At 32.4% G+C, this 20,150-nt stretch overlaps 1 protein-coding gene across 3 annotated transcripts in view; it reads right to left on the bottom strand.

The window, feature by feature from the left end:
* LOC120178470 (MADS-box protein SVP-like) overlaps positions 1–12,542 on the bottom strand; it is a 28,429-nt gene extending 15,887 nt beyond the window's left edge. Inside the window, exons 1-3 of one of the 3 annotated variants that reach the window (XM_039184305.1) lie at positions 12,350–12,542; positions 11,697–11,896; positions 10,741–10,822 (exon numbers count right to left, since the gene is read on the bottom strand). In XM_039184305.1, the coding sequence (XP_039040236.1) occupies positions 10,741–10,822; positions 11,697–11,878 (264 nt within the window). In that variant the 5' untranslated portion in view covers positions 11,879–11,896; positions 12,350–12,542. Of the gene's footprint in view, positions 1–10,740; positions 10,823–11,696; positions 11,897–12,035; positions 12,082–12,238; positions 12,321–12,349 lie in introns of those variants that run through there. The other 2 variants (XM_039184317.1, XM_039184312.1) reach the window with 2 other exon arrangements.
* Positions 12,543–20,150: the final 7,608 nt, after the last annotated feature.

Below are 20,150 nucleotides of genomic sequence, written 5' to 3'. Positions count from 1 at the left end.
TTTAGGAATTTTATAATTATCTTGACAATTATAATTATGTAGATATCGAGTCAAAACAAGTTCTGAAACAAGTGACAAGTAAGATTGATCGAGGAAAAGGCAAAGAGATATAGGTGAGTGCATATGCATAGCATGAATATAGTAGTATATTCAGTTCTAGACTTGAGATAAGTCTAGATTCAATATTTTGACACATGATAACATTCCATATTATGATACATGACATGAATTCATATTATATGTATTACGTGACATGAATATGCAGGAAAAGTTATATGAGCTATGTGATAAAGGTATGAAAATAATATGTCTATGTGATAAAGGTATGCAAATAATATGTCTACGCGATATAAACTATGTGAACTGTAAAATCCCATGTTATGTAGATAAGAACTATAGGTATAGTTGGCATGCCAAGAGTAGAGGGTCTACGCGGTCCTTCGGGACAAATTCTACGTGGTCCTTCGATCATATATGTATTCTTTGGAACATGTATGAGGTCTTTGGAGACACCTACTTGATCCTTGGTATATGTGTATGATTCTTAATGAATTTCTATGTGGTCCTTAGGGACATATTATATAGTACTACGGTGCAATTCTATGTGGTACTTCGGTGCATTTCTATGCGGTCTTTCTGGACAAATTCTACGTGGCACTTCAGTGCAAATTTATACGAGCTGTGGTGACATCATAGTGCACAACCTCACAGTACTCACATACCTCGGGTTCTCAGTATTGTATCATGGGCTATTGAACCTATTGAACTTATTATATGAATTCATGATGATTAATTTGATCATATTATGGGTAAGATACATGATTATGCAATTTGTATGAATTGAATATATGATTTCATGATATTGCATTTCATTATGACATTTTCATCATATTTTATTGTCATTATTATTATGCCTCACTAAGTCTATGACTTAGCGTGTAAGTGTTTTACACGTAGGTATCCATTATAAGCTCAGCAGAACAACATAACCCCACTGGAAGGTCAGATCAGAAGTAGATTAAATAATATGTCTTACTAGGTGAAAATGGGTTGGCATGTAAACAAAGTCGGTAAATTAAGTAGTTATGCTCTGATCGAGTTTTGTAATGTTTTAAACATATTTATGTAAAAATAAATGCAAAGTAATGAACGGTTAAATTTTTACGAGTTTTATGTAAGTTTTACGAAATCACTGTAGCAGTGCATCGATGCACAATTTGTATTCGAAGTTTTATGCATCGGTGCACCGTAGCAATGCATCGATGCACTGTTTTAAAAAAAACATATTTTCTTGAATTGGTTATAATGAACACAATTCAACAATATATGATCGTATTTTCTTAATATAAGTTCAAATGTTTTAAAATTTTGTAAGAATGTGGTTTTAAAAAAGTTAATGTGACATCTCGGATTCGTATCCAGGTTGGGGTGTTACATTTAATGGTATCAGAGCTACGGTTTAGTAGAAGTCTAGAGTGTCTTATAAGGTATACAAGCCAACAAAATAGTGAAAACTTTTGATCTGGTATAGTAATGAGTATGTTGTTTTGCTAATAGAATGATATGGTTGTGTCTTAATAGATGTCCGAACATAATAGTTCTCGAAGTGAAGCGGGAGATGATCGGCCCATTGAAAGCAGTAATTCACCTGCCCTGGCCAGGCAAGGTGGAGAATAAACACGTTTTGGAGTGTCTGTAATTGATCAAGATATGTTCTTTAGAACGTTAGATGCAGTATTGACGCGTTTCCATCCTCCTGCTCCATCAACTCCCAGAGTAAATGTAGCAAAGGAGTTGAGAGGATTAGGAGCTCCCGAATTTAAGGAAGAAGACGAGGAAAGTCCGGTTGCCGTGGATCTTTGGTTAAATGATTTGAAAATAATGTTAGATGGTATCTACTATTCTGACGTGGAGAAGCTGGATGGAACTGTGTCATTACTTAGAGGGCAAGCTAGAATATGGTGGACGAATGTTACAATGAGAATGTCAAGTGGTCAAGTAACTTGGTCTCTGTTCTTGGAAGAGTTTAAGGACAAATACATTGGAGATCAATTCATCAGGAAAATGAAGCAGGAGTTTATGAATTTGAAGCAAATGAATCGCTCCGTATACGAATATAAATATGAATTTAATAAGCTGAGTTGGTTTGCTTCGGAGCTTGTGACTACGGAGAAAGATGTTTGTGAATGGTTTTTGGAGGGCTTGCACCCTAGATTGAAAGAGATGCTGATAGTGTTGAACTTGTCCCCATTCCAAGAGGTGATTAATCGTGCTAAAGCTCTTGAAATAACTCAGAATGAGAGATTTGGGGACTCAAGAGTTCAGACGTCTAAGAGAACTAGTTCTTCTTCAAGCACAGCACCACCAAAAAGAGGAAGGGATTCAAGATTCCGACCTCAAGCTAGATCAGAATCAATTGTATCTTCTGCTAGAGGAGCAAGTCAGATGAGAGTTCGACAGACGCAATCAATGGGATCCGGTACTGGGAGAGCAATCAAGGTCAAGTAAGACAATGTCAGCACTGTGGGAAAAATCATTTTGGAACATATCGAATGGCTTCTGGAGTCTGTTTTCGATGCGGAGATTTCGTATATTTTATCCGGAATTGTCCATTAATGGTTGGTGAGTTTGCACCATCTGAAAGAAATGTTTCTGTCTCACAGCGAGGACGAGGAAGAGGTAGAGGAAGGAATCAGTCTGAATCCTCTACACAACCTGAAATTCGCTCTACCGCACGGGTGTACAATTTAAAGACAAGTGACGACCATGATGATTCCGATATTATAACAGGTACTTTTCAGCTGTATGATAAATTATTATTGGTGTTGATTGATCCGAGTTCCAATTATTCTTGTATTACCAGTAAATTAATAAAAGAATTGAGAAATCCATTAGAAGCTACGAGTAATGAAGTGATAGTAATTAATCCTTTAGGGCACATTGCTCGAGTGAATAAGGTCTGCAAGGGATGCCCCATAAGGATTCAGGGAATTAAATTTCCTGCTAATTTAATGGAACTACCTTTTGATGAATTTGAAGTAATTCTGGGAATGGATTGGTTGTTTCGTTATTATGGAAATGTTGATTGTTGATATAAAATGGTAACTTTGAGAAGTCCAGAAGGAACTGAAGTGAACGTGAGTGGTGAAAGAACTAATCCTTTAGCAAATAAAAGAACTGTTCATTACTGTTCATACCTTATTTTACTGTTCATAAAATGTATATTTTCTTAAATTGGTTATAATGAACACAATTCAACAATATATGATCATATTTTCTTAATATAAGTTCAAATATTTTGAAATTTTGTAAGAATGTGGTTTTAAAAAAGTTAATGTGACATCTCGGATTCGTATCCGGGTCAGGTACGGGTTGGGGTGTTACAAGGCTAATGTTGTAGCTGATACACTTAGCCGAAAGACTTTTTCAGCTTTACGCATGTTAGATGCCCGATTATTTTTAAAGGACAGTGGTACTCTGGTGGCTGAATTAAAGCTAAAGTCTTTATTATTGAAGCGAATAAAGGAGCTACAAAGGAGATATGAAAAATGTTTAGCAAGAATGGAACAAATGGAAAAAGGTGAAATCAAAGACTTTGAAGTAAATTATGATGGATGTTTATACTACAGAAGCCGAGTTTGTGTTCTAAGTGATGAAGAATTGAAGAAAAATATACTTTTTGAAGCACATTGTAGTTCATTGACTATGTATATAGGAGGGAACAAGATGTATCAAGATTTAGAAGGCTGATACTGGTGGCCAGGTATGAAAAGAGCTATTATAAAGTTTGTTGCAAAGTACTTAACCTGCCAACAAGTAAAAACTAATCATCAAGTACCTTCAGGACTTTTACAACCGATCTCCATTCCTCAATGGAAATGGGAGAAAGTTACGATGGATTTTGTAACAGGGTTACCATTAATACCAAATAAAAAAGAATATATTTGGGTGATAGTTGATAGATTGACGAAGACAACACATTTTATTCCTTTTTGAACTAATTATTCAATGAATAAATATGTTGAATTACATATCAAGGAGATTGTTAGACTTCATGGAGTGCAGAGTTCAATAGTATCTGACAGAGATCCAAGGTTTACGTCAAGGTTTTGGAAGTCTTTACATGAAGCCTTGGGTACTCGATTCAATTTAGCACATCCTTTCACCCACAGATAGATGGTTAAACTGAGTGGACTATTCAGGTTTTGAAAGATATGTTAAGGGCGTGTGTAATTGATTTCCATGGATCTTGGGAGAAGTATATGCCACTCGTAGAGTTTGCGTACAATAACATATATCAATCGAGCATTAAAATGGCACCGTATGAAGTGTTGTATGGAAGAAAATATAGAACACCACTTAATTGCTATGAATTAAAAAATCCGGATGTTCTTGGTCCTGATTTGATTAAAGAAGTAGAAGAAAAGGTCCAAGTGATCTAGCATAACATTAAAGTGGCAGAAGACAGACAAAAGTCCTACGCGGATTTGAAAAAAAAGGAGATTGAGTATCAAGTAGAAGATAAAGTGTTTTTGAAAGTCTCTCATTGGAAGAAAGTGTTTCGTTTTGGTCGAAAGGGAAATCTCAGTCCTATATTCATTGGACTGCATGCGATTATAAAGAGAGTGGGACCAGTGGCATATCAGTTAGCATTTCCACATGAAATGGAGAAGATACACAATGTTTTTCATGTTTCGATGCTCAGAAGATATCGATCAGATCCTTCTCACATCATAGCACCAGAAGAGATAGAAGTCTAATCTGACCTGACCTATGAGGAATAACCAGTGCATATTTTAAGTATTAGAAAGGGTTGGGAACATGTTTAAAGAATGAGTGTGATTTTTAGTTTTAAGTGTTCTAGTGAAACTTTTAGATGTTAAAGAGGATTTAATTGATGAAAGTTGGTTGTGATAAGTGTTATTGAGTTTAAGGGCATGAATGGAGTTAGAACCTATGAGATTTAGATGGGTTTTGGGTCAAATTCGAAATGAAATTAGTGAATTATGGGCAAGGGTATCGGTACTGGAAGAACAATATCGACACTATATGAATAAGATGAACATAATCGATACTGAAAGGGTAGTATCAATACTGGGGGTATCGATACCAATAGTAGGGTACCGATACTATAATTGAAAAGGAAATTCCTGAAAGCAAATTGGGTATCGATATTGAGGTAGGTATCGGTACCATAGAAGGGAAATATCGATATTGGGTGTAGAGTACCGATACTATTCAGCTTGAAATTATGAATTAGGTGTTTTATTTAGTTTATGTAAATGTTGATTGACTAACAATTAATTGAGCTTCAGTATTCATTTTGGTCATGTTAATGTGTAGATTTCGATCGAAAGCAAGTACCAAACGAATCGACGTAATAAAGAGATTGAGCGAAAGTGAAAAGGATTTTTGCTTTGGACTTAAGTGAGGCAAAAGTGAGAGCATACTACTTTAATGCATTAATACAAGGGAAGAAGACTTGTGATAAGTCAAATTCCAATGATTTTTAACTAAAATAAAATTTTGAATAGTTATTTATATTAATTTTTATGGTTTTACCTAAATCGTATTTCAAAAGCACTGTTTTGATTTAATTACTATGAATATATGTTTTATATGAATAAATGATAATTTGAATAATGCTATGTGAAATATTTATATGGTTAAAGCCCAAAGTATGTGCTATTAGAATTAGAGGTATAATTGACATGCTAAGAGTAGAGGGACTCTACGCAGTCCTTCGGGACAATTTTATGTGGTCATTCGGGACAAATCAATGTAGTACTTCGGTGCATATTTTACGTGACACTTCGGTGCAAAATTATACACGGTAGTTTCGACTGCAATTGCAGTGTACTACCTCAAAGTACTCACATACCTTGAGTTCCCAGTGATATGCGTTAGGCTATTTAAACTAGTTAATATGAATTGAATAGTGCATGACAATATATGTTATTTTTATGAAATGTATCTTGTTTTTCGTATTTAATGTTTATCCTGAAATATTTAAGCAAATGTTTTATTATGTTCATTTATGCCTCACTAAAGTCAAAGACTTAGTGTGTGAGTGTTTTCACACATAGGTTCAAAGAAGTCAACATAGTAAAGCTAGGTCATGACAACATATCCTTTGAAGAAGATCAGATCAGACCGATTTGAATAGTAGGTGATTTTGTTATTTTGAAATTTTGTTGGCATGTACTATAAATGTTTAAATCGCAAATGCTCTGATCTGTTTTGTAACTATACTAATTAAGGTTTATGTAAATATATTAAATATTTGTTCACTGTCTAAAATTAATTTCGATTTTAACTCGTGTTAATGAGGGCTTCGCCACTAAAATAAAGAAAAAAGTCAAATTTTAGTCGGATTTTTCAAAGAGTCAAAGCATTGAAAAGTAATGTTGCACCTCATATTCATATCCGGGTTGTGTACGAGTCGAGGGTGTGACACATTTTACAATGACATAAACAATAAAAAGAATATAAAACATGAAAATATTAAGTAATAATTAGGGGTTCTTAATGAATTGAGCAGATTGTGAGCAGCTCGAACTCAACTCAATCAAAATCCAATAAAAGCTTAACTCGGGTTGACTCGACTTGAACTCGAGCTTGACTTGAAACCTTAACGAGATGAGTCGAGCAAAGTTTAACTTGACTCGATAAGTTCACAAGCAACTCGTTAATTTTTATATAACTTTTTAGTTTATATTAAAAAATTATTTCATTCAAAAATTACTAATTTACTAATAGATAATAAAAAATGATAAATTAATAATCTATTAATTTTTTTAATAAATCATTAAAATACTAAATTATTAATTAGTAATTATTATTTTACTACACTCAAAATCAAACCCTAATTATTATTTTAATATATTTATGAATTGTTATTTTGGTGTTTACACTTTGAATTTGTTTCATACACTCTTTTGATATTTTTTGGTTAAATTTGTTAATTTATGTTTATATTAAGTTTAATATAGTATTAGTAGATTTTACTGATAGTTTAGTGTTAAATGCTTACACAATTTTTAAATAGTCAAGGATAATCTTTTAAATAGTCAAATAAAACCTAATCTTTTTACAACATTTTTTCTTTTTAATTTACTACTATAATCAATTAATTTAGGGTTAACTACCTATTTGGTCACCCACCAATTCATGTGTTTCTGTTTTGGTCACCCAACTATTTTTTTTCAAAAGCTTACCTAATGTCATGTTTCATTTCTATTTTGGTCATCTGTCATTAGGTTTGAATGTTGACTTGGGAAATAGTGATGTGGCATGTTATAAATAATAGTCTTAGTCCTTAAAACTTACACATTCTATCAAATTGGTTATAATTCAAGATAATTTAATAAATCCCCAATATTAGAAAATAAAGCAGTTATAAGAGTAATGAATGTGGGGAGAGAAAATTGATAAGAACGATGAAAAGATGGTGTTCGAAGGTTTTGTGATTTGTAGAAGAGCAACAATGACGAGAGATGGGTGGAGGATGTAAGGTTGTAGTGAGCTAAGCGACTATGAGAGGACAAGAAAATCGTCAGGTGAGTGGTGAGGTTGTTTTGATATCACAAAGGGGTGATGAAAAGCGAAAAAACATGTCGGATGGTGAAGGAAGGATGAAAGATGGTGTGAAGACGATTCTAGGAGCTATGAAGAACGTGGAGATGACTGCTTGTTATGAAACTTAAATAAAAAGGGACATTCACACAATAAATCTCTAAACTTCCATAGTTTTGAAAGTAGGAACGTATCTTCGAAAAATATGAAAATTATTTTAAATTAAAATGAGATTAAAATTTCTTTTATTATATCAATTAGGATTTCATTTTAATTTCACACTGCTTTCATAATATAGATATAATATCAAATTTAATATCCAAAATTTACTCCTTTTATCATTTTGATTCTATTTTTTTGGACATTTTGATCATTAATCTCTAAAATTCAACCTATTTTTTGCTTTTTGACATCAAACTAGATTGGACCATTAAAAAACTTGTGTCAGTTCTGATGTGTAAGCATGTCTAGAAATTCATACACACTTCAAAATGTACATCAAAATTATAAAAAATTAAAAATGTCCATTTAAAAAAGTTTATAAAACCCAATGAAATATATATATATATATATATATATATATATATATATATATATATATACATGGATTATCATGTGAGTTGTCGTATTAGAATTATTAAAATTTTAGCAGTCTAATCAACTTTTTAAAAATAGTATTTTGCCTAATTTGAAGATTGAGATATAAAGTTATAAAAAAATTGGGTCAAAGTGAGAACATGGATAAATGTTAAAAAGTTGAATTTGCTGTTATACGAAACAACAATAATAATACCACATCATCAAATTTAATCAAATTGGTGATTATTTGAGCAGATTCAAAAAATATCAGGCCCTTATTCGAAAATATTAGGCCCCTCGTTCAATCAAGGTAAAGGAATACCCTTATTTGAGTATATTTAAAAATATTAGACCCTTATTTGATCATTTTTAAAAGGTTAAGCCCTTATATGAGCAAATCCTAATAGGTTAGGTCCTTATGTAAGTAATTAACCGAAAAAAATTATTTCAACATTATTGGTTGAGGACATAAGTGAGAAAACTAATATTTAAAAATAGTTTAAGTTTAGACGAGTATGACTTATTATTTATGATAATTAGTTTGAAGATTTGTGAAGTGATAGGTAGAAAAATGAAAAAAAAAATTAAGAAATTTATTTTTATTTTTATTATAATTTAGAAGTTTAAATCATAGACATATAAAAAAAATTATCTTAAAATTATCAGTTTTAATTTAATATATAAATACATATTAATATATATATTTATTATATTTTTATATAAATTATAATTGGTGATTAAGTTGAATTTTGTTATATTTTTAGTTGTTAAAGATTACTTGGTAATTAGGTTTATTTAACAAAATAAATATTTATTTTAGGTAAGAATTCTTATTATATGAGAATTTTTGGTGATAAAGTATTTGACTTTATAAATATAGATTATTTACTAGTTTTTAGGGTAATTTAAGGTGAATTATTTTGGAGAGATGTAATTCTTTTTGTGATCTCTGTAATTTTTAGGCTTATACTGTAGAGATAATTATGTAGCGATGTTGGAAGAGTGTTTTGGGATATATTAGGTTTTGATATCTATACCGAGTTTTGGGTACATGTGAATCATGTGTTTGTACTCTTCGTGTTCACTATGTTTATAGTAGATTGTTGTTCATCTCACCTGTGGAGGTAGACAAGGCCAAACCACGTTAAATCTTGTTTCTTGTGTATGTCTTATTTTATATTGATATCACTTTGGTTATTTTTTTATTTTTATTTTTTGCTCTCGAATTCCTTACAAGTTGTATCATAGCTATGGTTCGGGCTGTGGAGTTTTGAAAGAATTTGTTGCTACGGATTTTATTAGCGCTTTTAGAGGCATGCAAGATGAATTTGTTGCAATGAGTTTTTAGTTGCAGGAGAGTAATTTTCGATTGATCCAGTGATACTTAAATGAATATTGCATAAGAGTTAGAGTTGTTGAAGACTTGACCATGATGTTTCAACAAATATGCGTCTTACATAAATATTGAAGTTGTTGAAGACTTGAAGACTACTTTTTTGACGAAATTTAGGTCAATGAGGAGATTTCTTATATTATGACTTAAATTATAATTGGCAATTAAGTGGAATTTTATTATAATTTTAGTGGATAAAGATTATTAGGTAATTAGGTTTATTTTATAAAATAATTATTATAAACAGAGGTTATGTCTTAGTCTTTAAGTTAATATGAGACAGAATTATTTTGGAGAGATGTAATCTTTCTTTGGATAACTGTAACTTTTGGGGCTTAAGTTACAGAGATAATTTTGTAGGGATGTTGGAAGAATGTTTTGAGATATACAAGGTTTTGATATCTATACCGAGTTTTGAAATACATGTGAATCATGTGCTTTTATTGTTTGTGTTCTTTACGTTTATAGTAGATTGTTATTCATTTCACCTGTTGAGGTAGACAGAAACCTCGTCAAATCTTGTTTTTTTTTGTGAGATTCAATTTTTTTTGGGCTAACACTCTCCAACCTTCACTGTATCTAACCATTCGAGTGTTTTTTTTATTAATTATATATATCCGATATGATTACTTCATGAGAAATGGAAAATTAAAGCAATATAGCAAGAAATTCGAAGGTAATAAAGTTAACTTTGTTGGCTTCATACACCATTGATGCATGCTTTGATTATTTTGTGTATTGAAAGAAAATTTTAATTATACATAAATATTAAAATAATTTATCATACTATAAAGGAAAATAATATAAATTTAAACTCGAACTTACAATAATAAGAAAAAGAATCTCTAATAAGAAACATTTTCAAATTAAAAAAGAGATCTTCTCATTGAGTCAATTATTACAGATTTAAAACCGTTGACTAAGTGAAAATATATGGTTGAAATTAATTTATTGTTTTTTTCAGTGAATATCTTCTCATTTCCTGCTGTTAATCTGAATTATCTATTTTCACTCATCCAACGATTTTAAATCTATATAAAACTAAAAGAACTGTACATTATGTAATTCAATATTATCCTCACTATATATATATATATATATGTATGATTGAAACTTAATAGTTAATAAAGATCAAATATCCCTAATAAAAAAAAGCAAGAAGAAAAGGATATAAAGATGTTCAAAGTTCTAACCTGCTGCTCAAGGTATGGAATTGGATCCAATCTGTCAATCCTTTCCGACTGAAGATTTCGCCTTTCAATCACTAGCCTCGTACTTAGGATAGAGAGCAATTTCTCAGTACTTGTAACTCTTATATATATATATATTATACCCTAAGTATGCATTGCAAAGATGGGGTTCCATGCCACAAATAAATATAAACATAAACAAACCCACAGAAATTCAAACCGAGCAATTGCTTAGTTTATGTAGAGGCTATTTTTATACAAGAGCTACTGATTTGCTGGTATTGGTTGTGGTGAAATATATCTAGTTAATACTATATATGCATATTAGCAAAGATATGCTCGTTCTCCGGCAAAATTTGATCATTTCTTTTTATTATGTAGATGATATGCTTAGGGTTAAATAAGTATTAAACACTTGTATCAATGATTTACATTATCAAATCAAAATCATAATCACTTTCAAATCAGAAACTATTTTTAGTAGTACGTACTCCACCTATTTCTCCACAGTGTTGGAGTACTATGTTTTAGAAAGACCTCCAAAACTAAAACTTCTTCTTCATTGTACAAGTCTGCCGACCTTTGTTCCATATTTTATGAGCTCGGAAGATATTGACAATGGGATTTCATGCTGCAGAACAAAATATCGGACTTTCACGTGAACGATATCATCTTCCATCTTAAGAATCTAGTGGGATTCAATTTACAGTAGCACTGCCTATGTTTTTACTAAAGGAAGAAAGTTTTTAATATAAATATATACGAATCCGGTACATTTCAGTCATTAAGGATTATACTATGAACACAGTTTTCTTGATTCTAAAGATCTTCATTCAATGCCATAATATAAATGCCGCTATTCCGATGGCCTACCGCTATTTAAATCACTGGTACAGCAAGAATCAAGGAAAAAACATATAATATTGAGAGAAGAGGGAAGAAGAAAGAGCCATGTTTACCTGGTGCTGGAGTACTCGAAGAGCTTGCCGGTGTTTGAAAACACTATAAGAGCAATCTCGGCGTCGCAGAGAGTGGAAAGCTCGAGAGCTTTCTTGAAAAGCCCTCTTCTCCTCTTGGAGAAAGTCACCTGCCTCGCCGCTATGTTGTCGATCTTCTTGATCTGGATTTTCTGCCTCGTCATCCTCCAATTTATCCAGACCTTTCCATACAAAATCAAAACAAAGTACAATTAAAGAAACCAAAACAGCAATATTACCAATCTAAGGTGATTTACTTTATTAACAAGAAATCAAACTAAGGAAAAAAAACCCAGAAACGAGAAAAAAAATAGTTTTCACCACAGATCGAGCAAAATACAAGGAAAGAAGCAAGTTTGAGACCTGAGAAAACATTTCCAGATATGGGAAAATGCATAGGAAAGGAATCAGTGATATAAAAAGCAACGAAATTAATCTCTTTACAGTTTTTCTTTCCAAATTAAGCTCAGCATAAACAATACTATAAAAGAAAATAATAAAATAGCAAAAGAACCCCAGACTACCTCATCATCAAAAGCAAAAGAATACAGAAAACCCTAGATGGGGATTAGAAACTAGGTGGAAAGGATAAACATGGAGTAGCCAAAGGGGAGGAAGGGACATGAAAAACCTACCAAGCCAAGCACATTTAGCAAGGAAAATGGAAGCAAGAACAAGTGGATGGATTGAACCGAAATTTTTTTCTGGTTTTTCACACAATATGTCTGCTTTTTATTAGTGGTGACACTTCACAAAGGACCAGGCACAAAGCCACCGATTGTTTTGAGAGAGAGAGAATTTGGAAAGAAAAGAAAAAGGACGAAGTAAAGACATGGAAAGATTCCTTTTATATACCAAACAAGGATTGAGGGACTGACTTGCAAATTAGAAAATCACCTAGTTTTGGAGATCAAAACAGAAATAAATTTAGATTTCAATGGCCTTGTTTTGGTTAAATTGTATGAGTTATCATTGTAATTTTTATTTTGTTTGTGAATTTAGCTCATTCACTGTAATTATTTAGCCGTTTCTAATCTATCTATCTTGCAGAATGTGTAATTATTATGTGATTATTTTCTTAGCCATTAATTGCGCTTATACAATCTACAGATCAGATGCTCGAATTTAACTCCTTTAAAATATAATATTTTCTATTACCATTAAAATCACTTAATAGTTTCTCCTTATATGACGATATATATATATATATATATATAGTTGGAAAATTTTTACATATTAAAAAAAACAAAATATATCATATTTATTCAATCATAAAAGAATATAAATGTATGCATTAATACATACCACGCCATTACATTTTTAAAAAGTAAATCACACCAAATTATTTGACATAATTAAAAGAAAAAATAGTCTTAGAATTGAAAATATACTCTAAAAAAGGCTTAATTTACAATTTAAACCATAAAATATATTATTTTTTCTCATTGCATTCTAATTTTTTGTCTCGTATTACCTCTTAAACTATCATTTTCATCATAATTTATCTTGACATGAAAAAAAGTGAGGTCACACATTATTGGATGTCGATAATTTTTAGGCAAATAAGACAAAAATGTAAGTTAAAGGGGGCAATTGGGAAAGAAAAATAGTTCAAGGTATAAAATGAGAAAACATGTATACTTTAAGGACTATACTGTGAATCAAGTCTTTTGAAATAGTTGAGAAATTATAAATAAATCATATTACATGAAAACGAGTAAATTCGTGGCAAGAGATGGTATAGGGACCATGCTCAATAGCGGTCAGAAAATTATGACTCCTTTGTACCCTCGTACCCGTTTTCTTCTCCGAGGCTCTTTATCTTGGCTCTTTCATCCTAATATCTATTTATCTATCAATATATTATAAAATTTTAATCTTATATTAATTCTATCGTAATATTTTGTTATCTCAATTCTAATGTCTCGTCCTGATAAACTCATCATCATCTTCGATCTTCACCAAAAGTTGAGGGTTTACTCATTATTAGCTATATTCGTAAATCGTCATTTTTTTGTATGTCTTTTATGATTATTCTAAGCATTGATAAACTCATTTTATTGTATTTATCTCTTTATCAATTTAATTTTTTTCCAAAATCACTTTAGCTAATAAAATTAAAGATAAAATTTATTACTTTTAGGCTTTGAGGAGCTTCTCAATTGAGAGACTTGTGTCACACATTGATTTTAGAGTAGCGAAAAAATTCATTAAGTTCAAATGGAATTTATACTCAATTTCTTAATGTGGTATATCTTCTTCTTAATTTGATACATAAAGTTTTACGTCATCGACTATTTTTTTTATTTAGAGTATTACAAGTGGTAGTATCTAGTGTAGTAACTTTCAATCATTTGACAACGAATGCTCAACTACTTTACAGTCATTGGTGCTCGAACCCGAAATCTCTAGGGATATCAATCCAGGCTTGTTCTTGAGATTTTAGTGGCATGGGGTGAACATATAAAAATTAGGCCCCTAATAACAAGTATCGGAAAAAAATGAATCATAAGAACAAATAAAACTAAATAAATTTGCTTGTAAATTATTTTTATTATGTTTAATAAACTATCTAATAAATACATCGAATTTTAAATATAAAACATCAAGACATTTTATTGAACATCGAGCTACTTACACAAAGCAAGCATGGTCCTCTTTTAGGAGTATACATATTAGATTTTAATATTTCTCATACTGTCAAAAAATAATAAAATAATAATTGAGTGAAAAGTGATTAAAAATACCACAATATCATCACCATTAATTTTTTAATGGTGGTAACAAAAAAAAAGAAACAAATTATAACGTTAAGTGCGATTTAAAAAAAAAAATAATTGAATGATTAAAATAGGAATAAAATAATATGTGGTTGTCTAAATAGATCATTTATCCTTTTTAATTATATACAAATTTATAATTTTGGGCTTGATAAGTGCCCCTTTTGTCTAGGCTCAAGGACGAGCATGTATAAATTATCCCTTTAACCATTGAGGTAACTTTGTTCGTGCATACCATGAATTATTTAAGAGTAAAACTACGCAAATGGTCACTAAAGTTTGAGTAAGTTTTCATTTTCACAATTGATGTTTCAAAAGTCACTAATCAGACACTAACGTTATCGTTTGTTACAAACTAGTCACTTGACGTTAACAACCATTAATAGGCATAACAAAAATCACAGTTGGACCATTATCTGCTAACTTGGATTGCCATAGTGGTCAGTCAAATGGCTCAAATTTTCACCTCTTCCCCTTTAAATAAAAACTCAATCCTTAACCTTAATTTATCCATTTGCATTTATATTCTCTTTTTGTTTAAAATTTCTCAAAAAATTCATAAGAGAAAACCTAGTAAAGGTGAAGATGGAAGACTCCATTGATGTTCTGCTTTGCAATTGTGGACAACCAGCTAAGGTGGTCACGACTTGGATGAAGGAAAATTGTGGGAGAAGGTTCTTTGGTTGCTGAAATTATGGGGAAATGACTAAAAATGTCATTTTTTATTTAGATGGATCCTCTGATGATGCCTCAGGAAAAAATTGTATGCTTAGGGCTCCTGAAGAAATAGAAAAAAAATTGGAAAGGGAAAAGAGAAATGAGATGATTTTTGGATTTTTTTTATCTTGAATTTATATCTCTATAAGCTTTGGGTTAGCAAATGAAGAATTCTTTGATTTTCTATCTCTGTGAGTGGAATGGTTTTTTGGATGGATCAAAGGTTTTTGTTGAAAATTGTTTTTATTTAAATGGTGGATGAAAGCTTTTTGTAATGACAGTTTATATGGATTTCCGAATGAATTCATAAGGTTTTATTTTGTAATGGTGGGTGTTATGTTATAATGATAGTATTATGTTGTAATGATAGAATTATGTAATGAAATTTTTCCTTTTTCATTGATAAGTTATCGCATTAGAATTTTCCTTTTGCATTGAACTACAAGAATAACCAAAATAATTTCACATTAACTTTAAATCAATTATAGAAAAATTGACTTGAATGTAATTTTGCACAACTTCAATAACACAATAAAAGTTAAAATATGGTCTAATTCAATATTAGTAAACTAATACAAGTCAAAATATAATTTAAAATAACAATTTGTCAAACTTAATCTAATTCAATATAAAAATAAGCCTAAGCTTAATTTAAGTCAAAATAAGGACAAAAAAGCTATACGTCAAAGCCAATATAATCAAAATAATATATATTCAATAAGTAGAAGGTATATGACAAAATAAGTCATGTTCATAAGTAAACTACACAAAAAGTTCCATCATCACTCAGACATACTTCAATCCTTTTATGTAGTGTGAAATTTTTGAGTGGGAGGGTTAGATACACAATATTTTTACATACAGATATCGCATGGACTGTTGTAGGAGGTGTCATCATCCAATAAATTGTTGTAGGTGGTGGCATCATCCAACGAACTGTTGTAGGTGGATTAAGTGACATCATTGTAGGTAATTTGTGTCTTATTTGTTACTGCCTTGGAGTTGGTTGTTGGGATGGCTGGTTAGGTGCATGTCAAGCTTGTTTCTGGTGAGTTATATGTCGTTGGTTGGATCCAATTTCATGTTGGTTTACTCTATTGTTACCACCAACTTCTTTTCTACAAGTCCTCTTATTGTGGCTATGCTTCTAACACTTTGAGCATTTTTTGAGAGAACCATTCTTGCTTAGTTTAGTTACTGTTGCATGTTGTGAGTACTATACAATTATATGCAAATAATGTGCAAGTATACACAATCACTCAAGTAATACAGTGCTGAGTGAGTATCGTCTCCACAGGGATTGGGTGAAATTACAAAAGTCTAACCAAAGCAAAGCACTAATTTTTCTATGTATAATTAGTCTTGATATATACAAATGTCACTGCAAATGAAAAGTGTATGAAGGTGGATATGGAGTGATGGTCTAATAGTGTAGTGAATGGAAATGCAGTTGCAAGGTAAGATGTTTAGTGCTAAAAATGGTGCAATGTCGAGGTAATAAGAAATGGTAAAAACAGTAAATAAATAACAAATAAAATGATAAGAAGATAATCCTCACGTGACAAGCTTTCAATGGAGTGAATGGTGGGGATTGATTTAAGGATGCTAAATTTATCTCTCAGTTATATTTAAGTTTTCTGGACTTCACTTACTCGACGGGGCTTTCCTAAAGTGTTCGCAAAGGAACCTAATAGAATAGGATGCCAAGGCATCTGCTCTCACTCAACGATGTTGGCCAGCCTACCTATTGATAAAGACACCCTTTTTAGTCATTGAAATCTTATCCTAGTCTCTCTTGAGATCTAAGGGATTAGGTTATAGTATTCCTAGGCCGGTTTAAAGCCCCCTGAAAATACTATAGCCCATTGCTTATGAGGATCTTGTCTTGTGTTTCTCTCGAATACTACAAGTATTTTTAGCTTAGGTTTCTCTCGGACACCTAACCTTCATCTAAGAAATGGACACACTCATGCCTTTTACAAGCTTAAATGGCGAAGTATTCATAAGCAAAGCAAGCAAATAACCAAGATAAACATAAATATACCATTAAAATAAAGTTTAAACAACCATAAAACCAACCACCACCAAATAAGTTAGTTCACGGTGGGGTTCAAAATATCCAAATTCAAAGTCATGAAAATATTCGTTCCAACTACCCACAAATAAATGGAAAAATAGCAGCAAATGGAATTGAGAAGAAGCCTTCGATGTACGCCACTAGAGGTCTCATCAGCCACCACGAACCACCTTAACTCACTAGCTCCTCTCAGCGCTTAGCTCGCCACTCCTTGAAGCTTTATCAATGGAGGAAAACCCAAGGGAGAAGAAGGGAAAAAGAAGAATAAAAATATGATTCTTTTTGCTCTATGTATGTGTCTCTTGCGTCATATCCCTTCTCTCCCTTGAGGTGTTATATATTATAAAAAATATCTAGGGGTAATGATTAGGTTGTTGGGTGCAAAATACCCCTCATACCCCTAGAATCACACCATAAGCGTGAACTTTATCCTCCATGTGGCAATGGTCCTCTGTCAGGCAGTTACAACAATCATTTCACGTGTTGCGCCAACTGTCCTCGTACAGCTGTATCTTTTTGTCGTTTTCTGCGCCTGAAATGCCAAGACATTTCAATCTGCTTTAGCAACGTGTGACGCCGCGACATTACTTCCCAAAGAGTCTTTTTGTCTGCTATTCCCTGCACACCACAAACAACTGCACCTTCCTCTCATACAACACCATTAAGAAATAAAACAACACTACCACCACAAATGCAACTATATGCAACTACATGATCCTAAAATGACTAGAATGGGCTTCTAAACAAACAATAACTTAAGTGAAAAAGGCCTTAAAAGTAGCATTTTTAGGAAGTTAACACACCCCCAAACTTAAGATATTGCTTGTCCTCAAGCAATTGATAGCAATTACATAAGTAGAATGTCATGTCAATTTTCAACAATAGAACAATAGGAAAAATTGAATTTCAACCCTCAGACCAATAGGCTTCAACATGCTAGACATATCAAGAATTCAAGTACTTTTCCCTAGGTCAAAATCATTTGTGGTCATGTGTATGCGTGATTGTATCCAATCTATACTTAGCAAATTTAGTCAATTTCTGCTCAAGTCCCCTAGTTTTTTTAAGGCATTTACTTATTCATTAAGCATATTTTTACTCCTTTTATACTGATTTTTTTATATGCTGTTACGAAAGGAGTCAGCTCATCACACATACTCTTCCACACTCTAGGTGAAAGGGAGCATACCTTCCACCCCTTAGCTAGTTAAGTAGAGTCATCCCGTGACTTCTTTCATTCACTCATATACACAAGGCTGCCATTTATTAAAGAGAATTCCAGGCAATGCCACGACAAAAAGGAGTGTCCCTCTACAGCTATGCCTAAGCATTTATTCACAGTTTCATATATAAGGGAGTTTTTTTTGATTTTTCATTTAAGCACAATACTATATTTCAATGCCAAAACTAACTAGAGTTCCTTCATAAAATTTTTTCAAATTTTCTAAGTATAGAGAACATACAAATCGTGTAAAAATTTCACAAAGCATCAAGCCCTAGAATGAGTTCTATCATTCTCAATAGTCATTTACATTCCAATTCTAGCCTAACAAAATTATCATCATCGGGTATCCTCAAAACATTCTATCTAATTGTCCTACTATTTACTGATGCCATGACATAATACTACGCTAATTCTATCATATATATGACCTACCAAGATCACTACCTCTCCCAAACTTAAGGGAAGCATTATCCTCAATGCTTAAAGAGAACTAAACTAAATAAAAACTAAATGTCATGCAATGAAATGCAAACTAAATGAAAATGAATGCAATTGAGGTACCTCAGGATTTGCGTGGTGGTGTTGCCTTGGAGCTACTGGCAACTCCTCGTCTGGTGCGCTTGCGTAGGGGTACTGGGCTGGACTGTGAAGAAGTAGAGTAATAATGCGTAATATTCTTACGCCCAGCCGTGGTTTTGGTGCGGCGGCCACTAAGTGGTGCAGGAACGAGACTTGGTGTTTCTTTAATAGGGATAGTAGGCGGATATTCAGGGTCTCGAAACGGTGCGGATCAGGTGTCTCAGAACGATACTGATTAGGAGTCGGGTCATCAAGTGGAGGATTGGCTGCATCTTGCTCGGGCTCTGGAGATGCCTCGGCATTAAATGCTGGCTGAATTTCGTCTGGAAAACCAAGGAAATTCCGTTGACCATGGGGAATAATTTCTTGAATCATCGATTCCACCACATCATCTCTATGCTTCGCATATCCAAAGAAATTACGGATGTCACCGTGTAAAGCATGCAAGTGAGTCTGCATCACAGCTTTCTCGAGAGCAAGCAATATTGCCTCGACATTTGATTGTGTAGTACCTGCAGATTTCTCATGAACAGGGTCTTTAGACTTGGGATTTTCAATTCCCAATAGCAGTGGTAACCTAGCCCTAGTAATGCCCGATAATCTAGGTAAAATTTCATCAAAAGCATTTTCGTTGACCTTTTTCTTACGACACAAAGCAGTAATTAAGTTAGGAAACATTAAAGAACTTACCTTTTTACCCAAACAGTAATGAACTTGATGAACAATAATATAACCAACATCAATAGGATGGGATATAATTATCGAGTGTAAAAGCAGTGTGGCTGAAGACGTTCCCGGTTGACCGAGTATCTATTGGTTTGATGGCCATTCCACTTAGTGTTTTCAAAGCATAAGTCCTCAAGAATCCCATCATAGGTGATGCTATCGGCCTCATTTTCAAATGCGACATGTCGGTCCTCCACATCCTGCAAATGATAATACCGATTAATTGCAGAGGGTGTAAACCAAATTTGTTTACCTCGCAGGAAAATGGAATATTGGTTTGGCTTGGAAATATTTGTGTAAAACTCCTTAACCAACGAGGCATTCACCGAACC

Source organism: Hibiscus syriacus, unplaced genomic scaffold, assembly GCF_006381635.1.
Source record: "Hibiscus syriacus cultivar Baekdansim isolate YM2019G1 unplaced genomic scaffold, ASM638163v2 tig00003507_pilon, whole genome shotgun sequence".
Taxonomy (NCBI): domain Eukaryota; kingdom Viridiplantae; phylum Streptophyta; class Magnoliopsida; order Malvales; family Malvaceae; genus Hibiscus; species Hibiscus syriacus.
The sequence above is the reverse complement of the archived record's forward strand: the minus strand, read 5'-3'. Positions and strand labels throughout refer to the sequence as shown.